The sequence below is a fragment of the Alosa pseudoharengus genome, unplaced genomic scaffold (genome assembly GCF_046254945.1).
Source record: "Alosa pseudoharengus isolate Yale_2024_CS ecotype anadromous, Long Island Sound unplaced genomic scaffold, YU_APseudo_1.1 YU_APseudo_1.1_scf_16, whole genome shotgun sequence".
Classification (NCBI taxonomy): Eukaryota; Metazoa; Chordata; class Actinopteri; order Clupeiformes; family Clupeidae; genus Alosa; species Alosa pseudoharengus.
This window is the reverse complement of record NW_027468630.1, coordinates 14,133,506-14,147,855: the sequence shown is the minus strand read 5'-3', so window position 1 is coordinate 14,147,855 and position 14,350 is coordinate 14,133,506. Positions and strand designations below refer to the sequence as shown.

At 43.5% G+C, this 14,350-nt stretch overlaps 1 protein-coding gene across 2 annotated transcripts; it reads right to left on the bottom strand.

The window, feature by feature from the left end:
- Positions 1-8,289: 8,289 nt before the first annotated feature.
- Positions 8,290-13,526, bottom strand: cd74a (CD74 molecule, major histocompatibility complex, class II invariant chain a). Of its 2 annotated transcripts, none has more exons than XM_076287170.1 (6): positions 13,294-13,526; positions 12,277-12,446; positions 10,069-10,178; positions 9,899-9,947; positions 9,432-9,635; positions 8,290-9,061 (listed from the first exon to the last, which is right to left on the bottom strand). In XM_076287170.1, exons 1-5 carry the CDS (start codon positions 13,359-13,361, stop codon positions 9,433-9,435), a joined length of 600 nt encoding a protein of 199 aa, XP_076143285.1. In that variant the 5' UTR covers positions 13,362-13,526; the 3' UTR covers positions 8,290-9,061; position 9,432. The 2 variants fall into 2 exon arrangements, with proteins under 2 accessions (XP_076143285.1, XP_076143284.1); XM_076287169.1 differs by having other exon boundaries at positions 8,290-9,064; positions 13,294-13,525.
- Positions 13,527-14,350: the final 824 nt, after the last annotated feature.

Below are 14,350 nucleotides of genomic sequence, written 5' to 3'. Positions count from 1 at the left end.
AATTCAACTATGAACCATAAACTGTGTGTTTAGATTGGATATGTGCAGCAAACAAGTGACTCTCTTACTCTTCCATTGACTTCCATTGTATTAAAAGAGCACCACATGTGGTGCAAAGTGGTACTGCAGATCCAGTACAAATTCAGTGGATTTATAGACAATATTTAAAAAAAATCTTATCTCAATGAAGAAACTCAGCAACAAGCCCAAATTTTGGGCAGATGATCCTCACATACAGAATGATATATGGTAAAATTAAAAAAAATCCTGTTAACTGTCCACGTGGTGAAATGAGAAGATGAAAACAGGCTTTTTGAAAATCAAGACCAATTTAAAAAAAATGCTCTGAAAATATGAAAATGATAACAACCAAAGTTAATGCATGGACAGGACCTTATAATACATATATGTGTAGGAGTATGTTTGAATGAGAAGCCCTCAAAGGTGATGATGTCTTTTCACATTATGAATTTATAGCCATTTTCAGAGCTTTGCAGAGGGGAAAGTATACAAGATACGTCTGATCCGATTGGATATTTTAATTCAACAGGAAAATGTACTTCTATTCACATAGTTTCACTAATGTGTGTGAAATACCAAAAGAGCCAATAATGCTGGAAGTTGAACAAAAAGGATTGTTCCCCACAATGCTTTCAATGACTTGAAGTTTCAAAGGGCTGTTGTTTTGCAACGATTAGTTATACAGATATACTATTTAAGATCTATGCATGGATTTGGTCTACAAACACATGTGATTTTTTCCAGATTTTTTCTGAGAGGGTCACCTGCCAAATTGCGCTGAAATTGGGTGATTTCACACGGAATGACCCTTATGTGTGTGTGTGTGTGTGTGTGGCTGTGTGTGTGTGTGTGTGTGTGTGTGTGTGTTCTCACCCTCTCCAGGGTCAGCTCTGTCTCCATGCTCTGCATCTCCTGCTGGATCAGGGTTCTGTGACCCTCCTTCTCCTGGTGACGGCTCTGCAGCATTCTAGAAAACTCTGCCTCCCACGAGTCCTCCAGCTGTGTGTGAGTGTGAGCAAGAGATAGTGTGTGTGTGTTTGTGTGTGTGTGTGGAAGAGAGTGTGTGAGATAGTGTGTACACTGCTGTTCAAAAGTTTGGCTCACTTGCTGAATGTATAAATGTTCATCTCACTCTATTATTATAGACCGAACACCTACACGGTTCTTCTGCCCTACACGGCTCTTCTACACAGTTCTTCTGCCCTACCTGGTTCTTCTACACGATTCTTCTGCCCTACACGGCTCTTCTGCCCTACACGGTTCTTCTACACAGTTCTTCTGCCCTACATGGTTCTTCTACACGATTATTCTGCCCTACACGGTTCTTCTACACGGTTCTTCTGCCCTACACGGTTCTTCTGCCCTATACGGTTCTTCTACACGGTTCTTCTGCCATACTTGGTTCTTCTACACGGTTCTTCTACATGGTTCTTCTACACAGTTCTTCTGCCATACATGGTTCTTCTGCCCTACATGGTTCCTCTGCCCTACACGGTTCTTGCATAGTGTGGAGCTGTGTGTTGGGTCACTGTCCCCATTTTACTGCAGCTGAAGAACCCCAGACCACCACACACCCAAAGCCATTTCTAAATGAACTTTTGAAAGGTAGTATATTCAGTATGCTGCATCTGGTATATGTGTGTGCGTGTGAGAACATTCATATTTGATCTGTGTTATATCTCTGTGTATGGTCACTCTAGAATGCAAGAGTCATTTTTCTTTGCATGGTGATTGGCCAGGCTTTACTCACTGATCTCATGCCAGCTGCTGATTGATCAGATGTTGAGGGCGTGTCTTTGTTTGGGCCCACCTCCTGTTTGAGCTCCTCTCTGAGCTGTTGGATCCGGCCAACGCGCTCCTGAATCTGTTCCACACTCACACACCCCTCTAAACACACACACACACACAACTCTCATTTTCCTATCCTACCTTTGAACCTCAAACTTCACAGAAATACAAATACACACAAACACACATCAGAAATATCATAATGATAACACACACACACACACTCACTCCAACACACACTCTTTCCGAAACTATCCCTGCCCCCTCCCCCTTGATTACCGAGTGCACTCGGATGTGAATCACCCTCACACCTAATGGAGTTCCCTTGATTAGCATGTAGGGTATAATACCGCACTCAGTTTTGGGACAAACGTCACTCTGCCTAGCATAAACAGGCTCAGATGTAGTTTGTTTACAGGTGTACTCACTACTTACACGGAACTCACATTTGGATGAAGCGTTTGTGACCTGCCACATTATTTGGCGCACACTGTCCACAAGGGGGCATCGGTGTTCACTAGTAACTAGCAACACACACACTCCATCATTTAGCTTTGCTGTGGTCATCATCATCTTTATCATTGTACTCTTCATCATCCTCTTCCTCACCTGTGATGTGTGTGTCCATCTCATGAGCCAGTCTTTCCTGCAGGCTCCTCCTTTTCTCATTTCTAATGACATCATCACTGTGGGACGCCCCGTCGCTCTGAGCGGACTGCATGTGAGCCTCCTGTGGATCACACACCTCCCTCAGTCCTCTACATCTCCATGTGCACATACATGTGTGTGTGTATGTGTGTGTGTGTGTGAGAGAGAGAAAGCTCACACACCTCCCCTTAGTCCTCTACATCTCCATGTGCACATGTGTGTGAGAGAAAGATCACACACCTCCCTCTGTCCCCTACATCTCCATGTGCACATGTGTGTGTGTGTGTGTGCATGTGTGTGTGTGTATGAGAGAGAGAAAGATCACACACCTCCCTCAGTCCTCTACACCTCCGTGTGCACATGCATGAGTGTGTGTGTGCTACTTAGAGTAATACTAATATAATCAGTGTTGGGCAAGTTACTTCAAAATCATAATGTATTATGTATTACTTATTACTGTCATTTCAAAGTAATTTGTTACATTATAATATTACTGTCTCTGAATTGTAAGGCATTACACTACTATTGCATTACTTTTAAGTTACTTCCACCAAAATATCTAGAAATATGGATTTGCCATTCTAAATGCAGTTTATTACGCTCAATGCAGCTTGCTCTTCCAATGGAGGGAGATGTGGTTTAGCATAATGACTGATCTAGGCTTAAGGCTAACAACAGTAGAATGCAATAGGCGCAGTGCTCATGATGCAATACAAGGAACAATCATAGTCAGAATTTTGTTAAAAACCGACAAAAGGTCAAAGTCTGGTAAATTGTGATAGAAATACTGTAACTTTAAGGCCTAGGCCTACTCATTAAAATCAATAGAGAGCCTACTATATTGTAAATCAAAGCTTAAAGGAACCGTATGTAAGATTGTGGCCAAAACTGGTACTACAATCACTTTCAAATTACTGTAGAGCGGTGTATCCCCTTCCCCTCCCCTCTGACTGGCAGAGTTGGCAACCGGATGACGAAACACTACTGACTTTGTGACCAACTGACCAACATCAACATCAGTTGAGGGCTGCAACTTCACTTTTTAAATGACAATATCCTGGCCAGACTACTGTTGTCAGTGATATAAGTATTTGAAATGAACATGATTTCTTAATGTCTAGTGACATATCAGGGCAATTTTATGATTAATTGAAATACATTTTTTACATACAGTTCCTTTATTAAAGACATGTCAAGATGGTGGCCTGCTGGCCATTTCGGTGCCCTAAGTGAGTGGCTTTGAGTGAGTGACATTTAAATGATAACTCAAACACTCAAACACCTGTGTGTTTTTAAACAATAATTTCTGAAGAAATGCTGTTTTACCTATAAATGGTGCACTGTCACTTTAAGAGCATTGATCTTTACGTTGTCATAATGCCCTTTTGCCAGCTCTTGTTTACAAGCCTCATTTGTTTGAGTTACATTGATAGCACAATATTAACAATAATATGCACAATGTTAAGTTGTTTTAAGCAATCTTCATTGCTTTGGAAATGGAAGTATGCAATGACATATGCTTCACATTTCGTTTTGCGAATACAAGTGAATTATGAGCCTGGTATCCACCTAGCTATCTGAATGGAATGCGTTTCAGTCGACTGAGCATATCATGTGCTTCATGTAGCCTAAATGCTTGGAAAACGAATGATTGAAGACCCACCAATTCTAGTACTACGTGGTGATTGAGAGAACCCAAAAGGTATCAAACTTGCATGTAACATCGTGTTAGTGCATTTTGACATTGTAAACGTTATTGATGAAGAGTGAAACACAGTTTGCAATAAAGCTACTATTCATTGGTTACATTTGGGTGCCCAACGCAAAGTGCGTGATGCGCGTGGCACTGCCAGGCTACACAATCTTTTTCTGCATTTCTATCCCTTTATTCTCTTCAATTCAAGTTCACAGCACAAAGCTGACATGCACAACAGCATGGTTTGTGTTTTATCAAGAATCAAAAAGATTAGCGTGGCACTACTTTAGATGTTACATTAATTTACTTGTGCTATTTCGCGAGGCATAGAGAGATCGATCTTTCGGTTTCGCACACAAAGTGCACTAACTATTATGTTCTTCATAGCCTTGTCTCTGACAAGCTGAAAATAATGAGCGTAGGCTTATGTCCATCCCGCAAATGGAGTCCGCCTGCGAGTCTGCTGCAGCAGTCATATTCAACCAGTATCAGGAGATAACGTTCTACTATTTTGCGCTGATTTTTTCTCCTCTGTTGTTCTCGCGTGGTGTTTGCAAATATCAAAACAAAACACCACTTAATTTCGGGTTAAATGCATTGTAACGCGCGTTACTGAAGTTTGTACCGAGTAAAATATTACCCAATTTTTTTTTGTAATGCCTTACATTACCACGTTACCGCAAACAGCAATATATTACAGTAATTACATTACTTTTGTAACGCGTTACACCCAACACTGAATATAATGTAGTCATTTCTTTGACCTTTATTAGCAGAGCCACAGCAGTGGTCTCCAGCGGTCCCACACAGCTGCTCTCAAAGTCAAAGTCAAAGTTGCGTTTCCTACTATCCCACGGTGGAGACAAGACATATTTTACCAATTAGGTCCACAGACAAACATAACATTCAAGTAAACAATATAAAAAGTAAAAATAAGAAGGCACAAAGAAGGCACATGCTCTCCCCATGCAGGGCTGATCAGACGAGCACTGGGGATCATTTATCACACACACACACACACAGCAGTGGTCTCCACACAGCTGCTCCCCCATGCAGGCCAGATCACAGGAGTGCTGGGGATCATTTAACAGGCTGCCCTTTCCAGCATATGACACTTGGTACCTCAGTTTCCAGCTCTGGGCTTGATTAACAGGGCTTTACAGATCTGGGCTTGATTAACAGGGCTTTACAGATCTGGGGCATTCAGCTCTGGGCTTGATTAACAGGGCTGACATCTGAGATTTCCCCTGATGTCCGAAACGTCCCCAGCTGGCAATGTGGAAGAAGTCACTACAACTTTCGTATGCTTACACCTCATCCACATCATGCAAACACACACACACACACACATGCAGAGGAACACCTGCTCCTCCCTGGACCTGCTGCTCACACACACACACACACATAATAATAATAATAATAATAATAATAATCTTTATATATATAACCCCAAAACAGAAAAAGTTGGGATGTTGTGTAAAATGTGAATAAAAACAGAATGTAATAATCTGTAAATCTCTTAAACTCATATTTACTTGCAAAAAGGACACAGACAGCATATCAAATGTTGAAAATTACAAATTTGACTATTTTATGGAAAATATATGTTAATTTTGAATTTGATACCAGCAACATGTTTCAAAAAAAGTTGGGACAGGGAAATATGTGTAATGATAAAGAAAACAAAAGGAGGACTGTTTCACAACTAATTAGGGTAACTGGCAACATGATTCGGTATTAAAAAGAACATCCCAGAGAAGCAGGGTCTCTTAGAAGTAAAGATGTAGGGGTATTCATCACTCTGTGTAAACCTGTGTACACAAATGATGGAACAATGTTATTTTAATGCTTCTTAAGATGAAATTGTGAAGTATTTGGGGGGTTCATCATCTACAGGACATAATATTATTAAAACATTTAGAGAATCCAGAGAAATCTTTGCAAACAAGGGAAGGAGCTGAAAAACACATTGGATGGTCGTGGACTTTTGGACCTCAGATGGCACTGCATCAGCACCAGACCTGTTTCCACACCTGTCATTGTATGGGCACAGGACAACCTCTGATAACCATTGTCTATGTGCACAGTTTGATACTCAATTCAAAAACTGCAGCCAAAATTTTAACAACCAAAATTGTATTGAAACACGATACAGAAAATACCACCGTCTTATCTGGGCCTGAGCTTGTTTAAAATGGACTGAGGTAACATGGGCCAAAATTTGCCATTATTTTTGGAAATCATGGACTTATCTGGGCTAAAGAGAAGAGGGCCTGTCCATGTATCCTACCTATCCAACTTGTTTTAGTGCTCAGTTCGAAACCCAACATCTATGATGGTGTGGAGGAGCATTAGTGCCTACAGCATGGGCATCTTGCACATTTGGCAAAGCACAATCAATTCTGAAAGATTTATACAGGTTTTGAGCAACATATGCTGCCATCCAGGCAATATCTATTCCAGGGAAGACCTTGAATATTTCAGAAAAACAATGGCAAAATGAATTCTGCACATATTTAAATCATATTTATCCATAGAGGAAGAGTCCATGTGCTAAAATGGCCCGTCTGCATACCAGATTTGTCAAATTAGGTGCATAATGGAATGAAAAACCTGACTAAGAATACCCCATACTGTTGAGCAACTAAAATCGTGTATTGGGGAGTAATGGGACATTTCATTCTCAAAACTCAAAATAGTTTTATAGCAAATAGTCTCCTCAGTTCCTAAACATTCACAGAATTTTGTTAAATAAAGAGGTGAAGCAGTAGCCTAGAAATCTAGACGCACCCTAGCGGCGGCAAATGAATTTGCTCAGCCTGTACGTCTAGTATCAAACCATAGGTATTTCTATTGGCTGACGCCGTGGACGTCATCTAATCACAGCGCTCTATTTTGTTAGAGAGTCTTAAGGCGGGCTTAACAGGATAACGACAGTCCTGCGACGGTGAACAACAAGGAAGGTGGCTATGGCGAACGAAGAGCGGTTGTTTGAATCGGCGTTGGCGTCAACTTTGGAGGAGTTGGACTTGTGCTTTTCTTTGAAAGTTGAGCAACACAATGCACTTAAGTCATTCCTTTCGAAGAAGGATGTATTTGCCGTTTTGCCGACCGGATACGGATATGGTCATAGCGCTGGCCTATTGCATGCCTAGGCAGTTTGAAAGACAATTCTCTGCCCGCCCCTTGGATTAAGCGAGGTGAATGGTTCGATCCCAGACTATACATTTCAATGATATAGGATGGCCCGCCAGGCTAGTGAAGCAGTACAGTGCTCCCGTCCCAACTTTTTTTGAAACATGTTGCTCGCATCAAATTCAAAATGAACATATATTTTCCATGAAATAGTCCAAATTTTCATTTTCAATATTAGATATGTTGTCTGTGTCCTTTTTGCTGCTAAATATGGGTTTACGAGACTTGTATATTATCACATTTAGTTTTTATTTGCATTTTGCACAACATTTGCACAACTTTTTCTGTTTCGGGGTTGTATATATGAGCGCTTCTATAAACAAAGTGCTTTATATAAAAGAATAAATAGAACAAATATTAAATGTATAAAAACAATCCAAATGAGACCATATACACACTGGCAAGAATAATGAATAAATACATACTGTAGTATAGCCTCAATTACACTCCTTATAATGCTGTTGTGCTCTCAAATACACACACACACACACACCTCTTCTCTGTTTTTGAGCAGTTAGTGGTACTTACCGTTATGTGAGTTGAGGACTGTCTCTGACTCCAGCTCTGTTAACCTGACACACCACCAGCGCACCACTCTCTCTCTCTCACACACACCGTCTGCCTGTTATACACCCGCGTCTGCCTGATCAATTATTTACCCCACTCCTCTCTCCTTACTGTCACACACACATTTTCTGCTCAGTACATCTCCTTCATGGGACACACACAAACTGAACTGCTGTCTTGTTTAAGACACATTCCCTTCTTGTTTTTTAATGTACTTTACAATTTCAGTAAAATGATACTGATGCCTATGATAGTATACTAGAGTGCCCCCTAGTGCATTGATAAAGTAGTGCATTTGAGCAGCACAGTCCACAGCTGCCGTAACATGCATGTGTGTGTGCGCGCGCTGGATAAATGACCACAACAGACAGAAGTATTTGTTCTGGAGGCCCCTTTATTTCCTGTTCACAAAGCCATGCCCTCATCATGTCCCACGGTGACCCCAGACTTTTCTTAGAGTAAATAGACAGCGTCAATCACTAACAAAGACCTAGTGAACAGCAGTACTGTTAACTAAAGAGAGTGCAAAAGGTAGGTAGGTGTGTGTGTGTGTGTGTGTGTGTGTGTGTAGCGATGTGAGGGTTATCTTCATGTCAGAAAGGTTATATCAGCATATAAACAAATGGAGGATGGCAGCTGCAGCAGGCCATGAGTGATTCAGAGTGACTCAGGCGTCCTGTAGGAGAGGACTGCTTTGGGCTCAGGGTGGAGGTGGGGGGGGGGGGGTGCAGGAGGCACTTTGGGTTTACGTTTGGGGGGGGGGGGTATTTTGGGGTTTAGGTGTAAAAGAGGAGGGGGGGTATTTGGGGTTTAGGGGGCAAGAGGGTGTTAAGGGGGAGGGATGTGTGGGGTGGATGGTCTGAATCACTCAGGCCTAGCAGACTAGCCCACCTTCTGAGCCGCAGTCCAGCCCACCTACAGCAGGAGGAGATTTGGGGGGGGGGGGCAGCGCCGAGCCGACCCGCACCCTGGCCCAGGTGCCCCCCCCCCTGTGTGGCAGAGTGTCCCACAGCAGAGGAGCAGAGAGAGACAAGGAGAGAGTCTGGTGATTAAACCCGAGAAGACCACAGGACAGAGCAGGAGGGAGGAGGTGACCACGATAATGATGGCCGTCACGACGAAGGCTCCTCTCTCATGCAGATGGCACTGCTGGGGGGAGGGGAGAGAGGGGGGGGGGGTCATTATCAGTCCAACGCTAGGTACTCTGGGACTCATTATCAGTCCAACGCTAGGTACTCTGGGACTCAAAGGCAACCTACACCTGCTCTGTCTGTACTGTATGTAGTCAAGCAAAAATACACGTGTGTGTGTATGTGTTTAATTTAATTTCAATTTGTGTGTGTGTGTGTGTACGTGTGTGTGTGTACATGTGTGTGTGTATATGTGTGGGTGTGTGCATGTGTGTGTGTGCTTGTGTGTGTGTGCGTGTATGTGTGTGCGTGCGTGCATGTGTGTGTGTGCGTGTGTGTATGTGTGTGTGCGTGCAGGTGTAAGTGTGTAAGTAGCAAACACACACCTCACTGGCAGGTAGGGCGCGGTTCTCCGCGGTGGCGTGTGCCGGTCACCTCAGTGCCGTCCTTGTCCACACACCAGCAGTAGCCGGTGCTGCTCCAGCACTGCAGGGGCTTGTAGTTGCCCTGCTCGTCACACTGGGGCTTATAGAAGCCGGGGTGGACCCGGCCCACCGCCTTCAGGGCACACTTGGTGTCCAGCAGCACCGCTGTGGGAAACAGACAGCGTGAGATGCTCTGTGTGTGTGTGTGTGTGCGTGCTAAATGAATAAATGAGATGATAATGAGATAATGAGATGATGGACAACACAACTACAGGCACTGGACTCACTGACGGTCAGTTTTCCACACACACACACACATGCATTAAGCCTAGTTCAACACTAACAGCTGGATTGTGTTGGACGTTCTGGGTGGTTTGGTCTGACTTGCACTACCAATCACCTGCAACAGGGGGCACACTACCACTCACCTGCAACAGGGGTCGTTCCAGTGTCACTCTTGATGGCACTCTGGAGCCTCTAAAAATCACACACACATTATGGTTAAACAATGATCACACACACACACATTATGGTTAAACAATGATCACACACACACACACATTATGGTTAAGCAATGATCACACACACACACACGTACAGTGAGGGGCAGGCGGCGAGGTTGCGGAGCTTTGTCGTCGGCCTCAGAGAAGTCCTTCAGCAGGGGCATACTGAGAGGCACCTGCATCACACGGGCAGCACCGCCGGACACTGCAGAGGACACACACACCACCAGGTTATACACACACACACATCACCAGGTTACACACATACACAAGCGGAGGACACACACACCACCAGGTTACACACACATGAGCGGCACCACCTGTCAACATTGTGTTTTGAAAAGATGGTCATTGGTCTTTCTGAGTGTGTGTGTGTGTAACCCGGGACATGGTCATTGGTCTTTCTGAGTGTGTGTGAGAGAGAGTGTGTGTAGTGATGCAACGGTATGAAAATTTAACCTCGATTATAGTGACCAAAATTATCACGGTTTTTGGTATTATCACGGTATTTCTAAAAGTGTGTTCAATATGTTCAGAAAGCACTGATAGGCCTACACAAGGTGAAATAGTTTCAAAAAGTGTCCCGTTCACTTTTTTCTTCATGTTAAATTGGCTATGTGCTTAAAGCTTAACTTACCCTACCATAACTTGGAGTTTGCTATTTCTGTTATTTGGATGCAATGAGTGAGACCAAAGTAAGCGGACGTGGAATGGATTTAATGTGGACGCGAACATAAAAAGACGCAGAGTGGCTACAGTACATGATACAGTGCACATTTTGCGGTGAAAAAGTTCCGCCTTTTAAAATCAGGTGTAGCCTAATCCGAATAGTAGTTAAAACCGTCAATTAGAATCAGTAGGGTACCAGTTTTGTTCCATTGTACGAGGCCTACTGTATGTCAAAAGCAGGCTCGGATGAAGCTGGGAAGGATTAAAAACACGGTTTCCACACCGTGGTAATCAACAGTGATAATCATGATATTTGAAATGAAAACGGTAATTATTATCGTCAACATTTTTATCGCGGTTTACCATTATACCGGTAATCGTTACATCCCTAAGTGTGTGTAGGGACATGGTCATTGGTCTGTCTGGAGTTACTCCTCTGTTACTAACAGCAGGACCCTAGGACATGGGCATTGATCTTTTTGTGTGTGTGTGTGTGTGCGCGTAACCCACGACATGGTTATTGGTCTTTCTGTGTGTGTGTGTGTACAGTATGTGTGTGTGTGCGTAACCCACGACATGGTTATTGGTCTTTCTGTGTGTGTGTGCGTGTGTGTGTGTACAGTGTGTGTGTGTGTGTGTGTGTGTGCGCGTAACCCACTACATGGTTATTGGTCTTTCTCTGTGTGTGTGTGTGTATCTGTGTGTGTGCGCGTAACCCACGACATGGTTATTGGTCTTTCTGCTAACAGCACACAACAGTAGACTACCAAGCAGTACCTGCATCACCAATGGAGGTGACAGAAGCTGCTTTGTGCGTGTGTGTGTGTAACCCAGGACCTGGTCATCACCAATGTATGGCAGTGAGCAGAAGCTACTTTGTGCGTGTGTGTGAAAGAGAAATGGAGGGAGAGATGGAAAAGAGGAAGATATGGAGTGATATGGAAAGGAATGGAAAGGAGGAAGTGTGAGAGGAACCCCCTGAGAACTTTCTAGAAAAGAGAGACTCATTCCACAGAATTCTCAGAGAAACCCCCGCAAGAGTCTGACAGAAGCATGATGATCTGAAACGCTCCACTTCACTCTCACTTCCTGTTCCTCTGCCCCCCCACTCCTCCTCACATCTCCCTCTGTCTGCACCCCCCCTCATCCCTCTCTCTCCTCCTCTACCCCTCCTCCTCTCTCTTGCTCTTTCTGTGGCTTTCTCTCTTTTCTCACTCACATTGCTGTTCTATCCATCTCCTTAATCAATTATAAGATGGCATACCAGACGAGTCTGGTTGGTAATGTGTGTGTGTGTGTGTGTGTGTGTGTGTGTGTGCGTGTATGTGTGTGCGTATGTGCGTGTGTGTGTGCATATGTATGTGTGTTTGTGTGTGTGCGTGCGTGTATGTGTTCTGATTGCTAGATAGTAAGCGGTGCTTTAGAATCCCCCAGACTTTAAGGTCATGATCACTGAGCCACAGGATTGGACTCCCCCTACACCCTTGCGTGTTTTAATACGGGTTTTCCCTGACGCCCTACACTTTTTGGTGTGTGTGTGGCCATGTGTGTGTGGCCGTGTGTGTGTGCGTGCGTGTTGTGTGTCTGTGTGTGTGCGTTGTGTGTGTGTGTCCGTGGTGTGTGCGAGTGCTGACCGGTGGACCTCTGCCCCAGCTGGCGGCGGAGTGTGTCGGTCCCCTCCTCCAGAGCGGTCAGGTGCTGTCCCTGGCTGAGCAGCACGTAGGTGGTGACGGCCTGTCCAGCCAGCAGCAGGCATGCCAGCAGGGTCAGCCCAGCCACCTTCAGGTTACCGGAGGAGGCCCGCCTGCAAACACACACACACACACATACACACACAGGTGAGGCACATTCCCTCAGAAGACCCCCTGCTGAGCCCCTTACAGACCCAAACCGGATCAGAGCCAGAACGGAGCCGCATCACCACTGCAGCCAGATGATCTGAGGTTTATCAGCTGTGATCACGGCTGAGCTGTCCAACTTCCCTAAACACTGATCTGGGCAGCAGGAAGCAGCAGGAATGTACCACAGTTATTTGGAACAAAACTATAAATGAACCAATGAATAATTATTGTTAGGCCTATAGTTTATATTTATTGTTTATAGTTTATATATAAAAATATGCATTACTTATACAGTGTGTGGATTTTCACGATTTCCTTTAATGGACCAATTACAAATCTCTTCTGAGGTGACGTCAGTAGCATCCAGGTAAAAGAGTATTCATTTTTACCATCGAACCAAAACTAAATTTGAAGATGTGATTGATAACTTCGTTGTTCAAAAGTCAAACAATACTGTTGGTTTCCACATTTAAATGTACTCGATTGTCACATTAAGTAGTCTAACATTAAAATATTTCACTTTCACTTCAAGGAAAATGCGTTCAGACTTGTTGGCGTTCAGGCATTTGCAACGCAGTTAAACTAATTGTCTCTCCTTAAGAATACTGTGGCAATATTAAATATGCATATTTGTAAAAACTCATACTCATAACATCAAATCAAACTCAATAGGTCTATCAATAAATGCAACTTGAACATTGTGATTTTACAGGATACCAACAAGTAATTTATCTGCCCGCGGGCCTAGGTTTCATCCACAATGAATTAATTAAGTAAGGATTAATGTTTTGTCCTCCGGTCAATTCTCACCTAGGAGCGGGCATCGCGTTGGGTGCGCCCTCAATCAGGACTTCGTTTTGACTGCTATTATCGGCCATCCTGCAGGTGCTCCGGTAGGTTCGACTATCTTGAAGAACTTGTGTAGATCTGACACTTTTGCTGTCCGGCTCGGAGTTTAAGCTCTGGTCTAAGGGTTCAGAAACCGGAGCACTTCTGTATTTCTTCTGTCTGCGGAGAACGGAAAGCCCCGAACTACCTGAAAGAGCTAAGGACCGGTGGGAGATTTCGTTTTAGAAATCAGATTCGAGCACTGATTGGCTGCGCCGATGTTTCATCATCAGTTGATAGCAGAAATTGTATCTGAATCTGCTTCCCACTTCATGGAGAAGCAACAATGCCCCTGAAATATGTACGTTTTAGAGGATAAAAAAAAAAGTCATTCATGACTTGTGAAATTGGTAGTGAATAAACAAATATTTTGCGTGTGTGTTTTGTAGGCTATATTTACTAAGCTGTGTTACACTTGTCAGGGCCCATTCACTATACAGTATCTATACGTAATAGACTATATATATAGATAATATAATATAGATTTCTCAACCAATGAATTTTCTGAAAAACAGAGATACGTTTTGCTGAACAGCAATATAAAATAGGATTGCATAGAAAGGTGTGTGTGTGTTCTAGTCATCCACAGATGCGCATTTTGTATCATTTAGTTCATAACTGCAGTGTGGTGAGTGTGAACTACTTGTGCACTCTTAAAATGAATATCCCTTCTGGACATGGAGATGTGCTCCAAACAGCTTTCAGCACATTTGTTTTAGGAGTGTAATGTCCAGCTAAGTGCATAGCAACAATGAAATGAAGTTGGCCATTCAGACCTATAGCTGTCTCAACTGTCCAGCCAAGTGCATATAGTAGCCTACAACAACTAAATTAAGTTTGTCATTGAGAGCTCTAGGGCCAGGAGTGTGTGTTTGGATCCAAGTGCAGTCACACACATCCATGTCCCTCTCCCCCTGGAAACAGTGCTGTCACTCCACAAGTCACACACATCCATGTCTCTCCCCCTGGAAACAGTGCT

What these genes read in the sequence shown, in the direction of transcription:
- cd74a (XM_076287170.1), bottom strand. Translation starts at nt 13,361, where the DNA reads ATGGCCGATAATAGCAGTCAAAACGAAGTCCTGATTGAGGGCGCACCC. An exon ending in AACGCGATGCCCGCTCCTAG is followed by an intron (nt 12,447 to 13,293) that starts GTGAGAATTGAC and finishes GTGTGTTTGCAG; the next exon opens with GCGGGCCTCCTCCGGTAACC. An exon ending in TGGAACGACCCCTGTTGCAG is followed by an intron (nt 9,636 to 9,898) that starts GTGAGTGGTAGT and finishes TGTTTCCCACAG; the next exon opens with CGGTGCTGCTGGACACCAAG.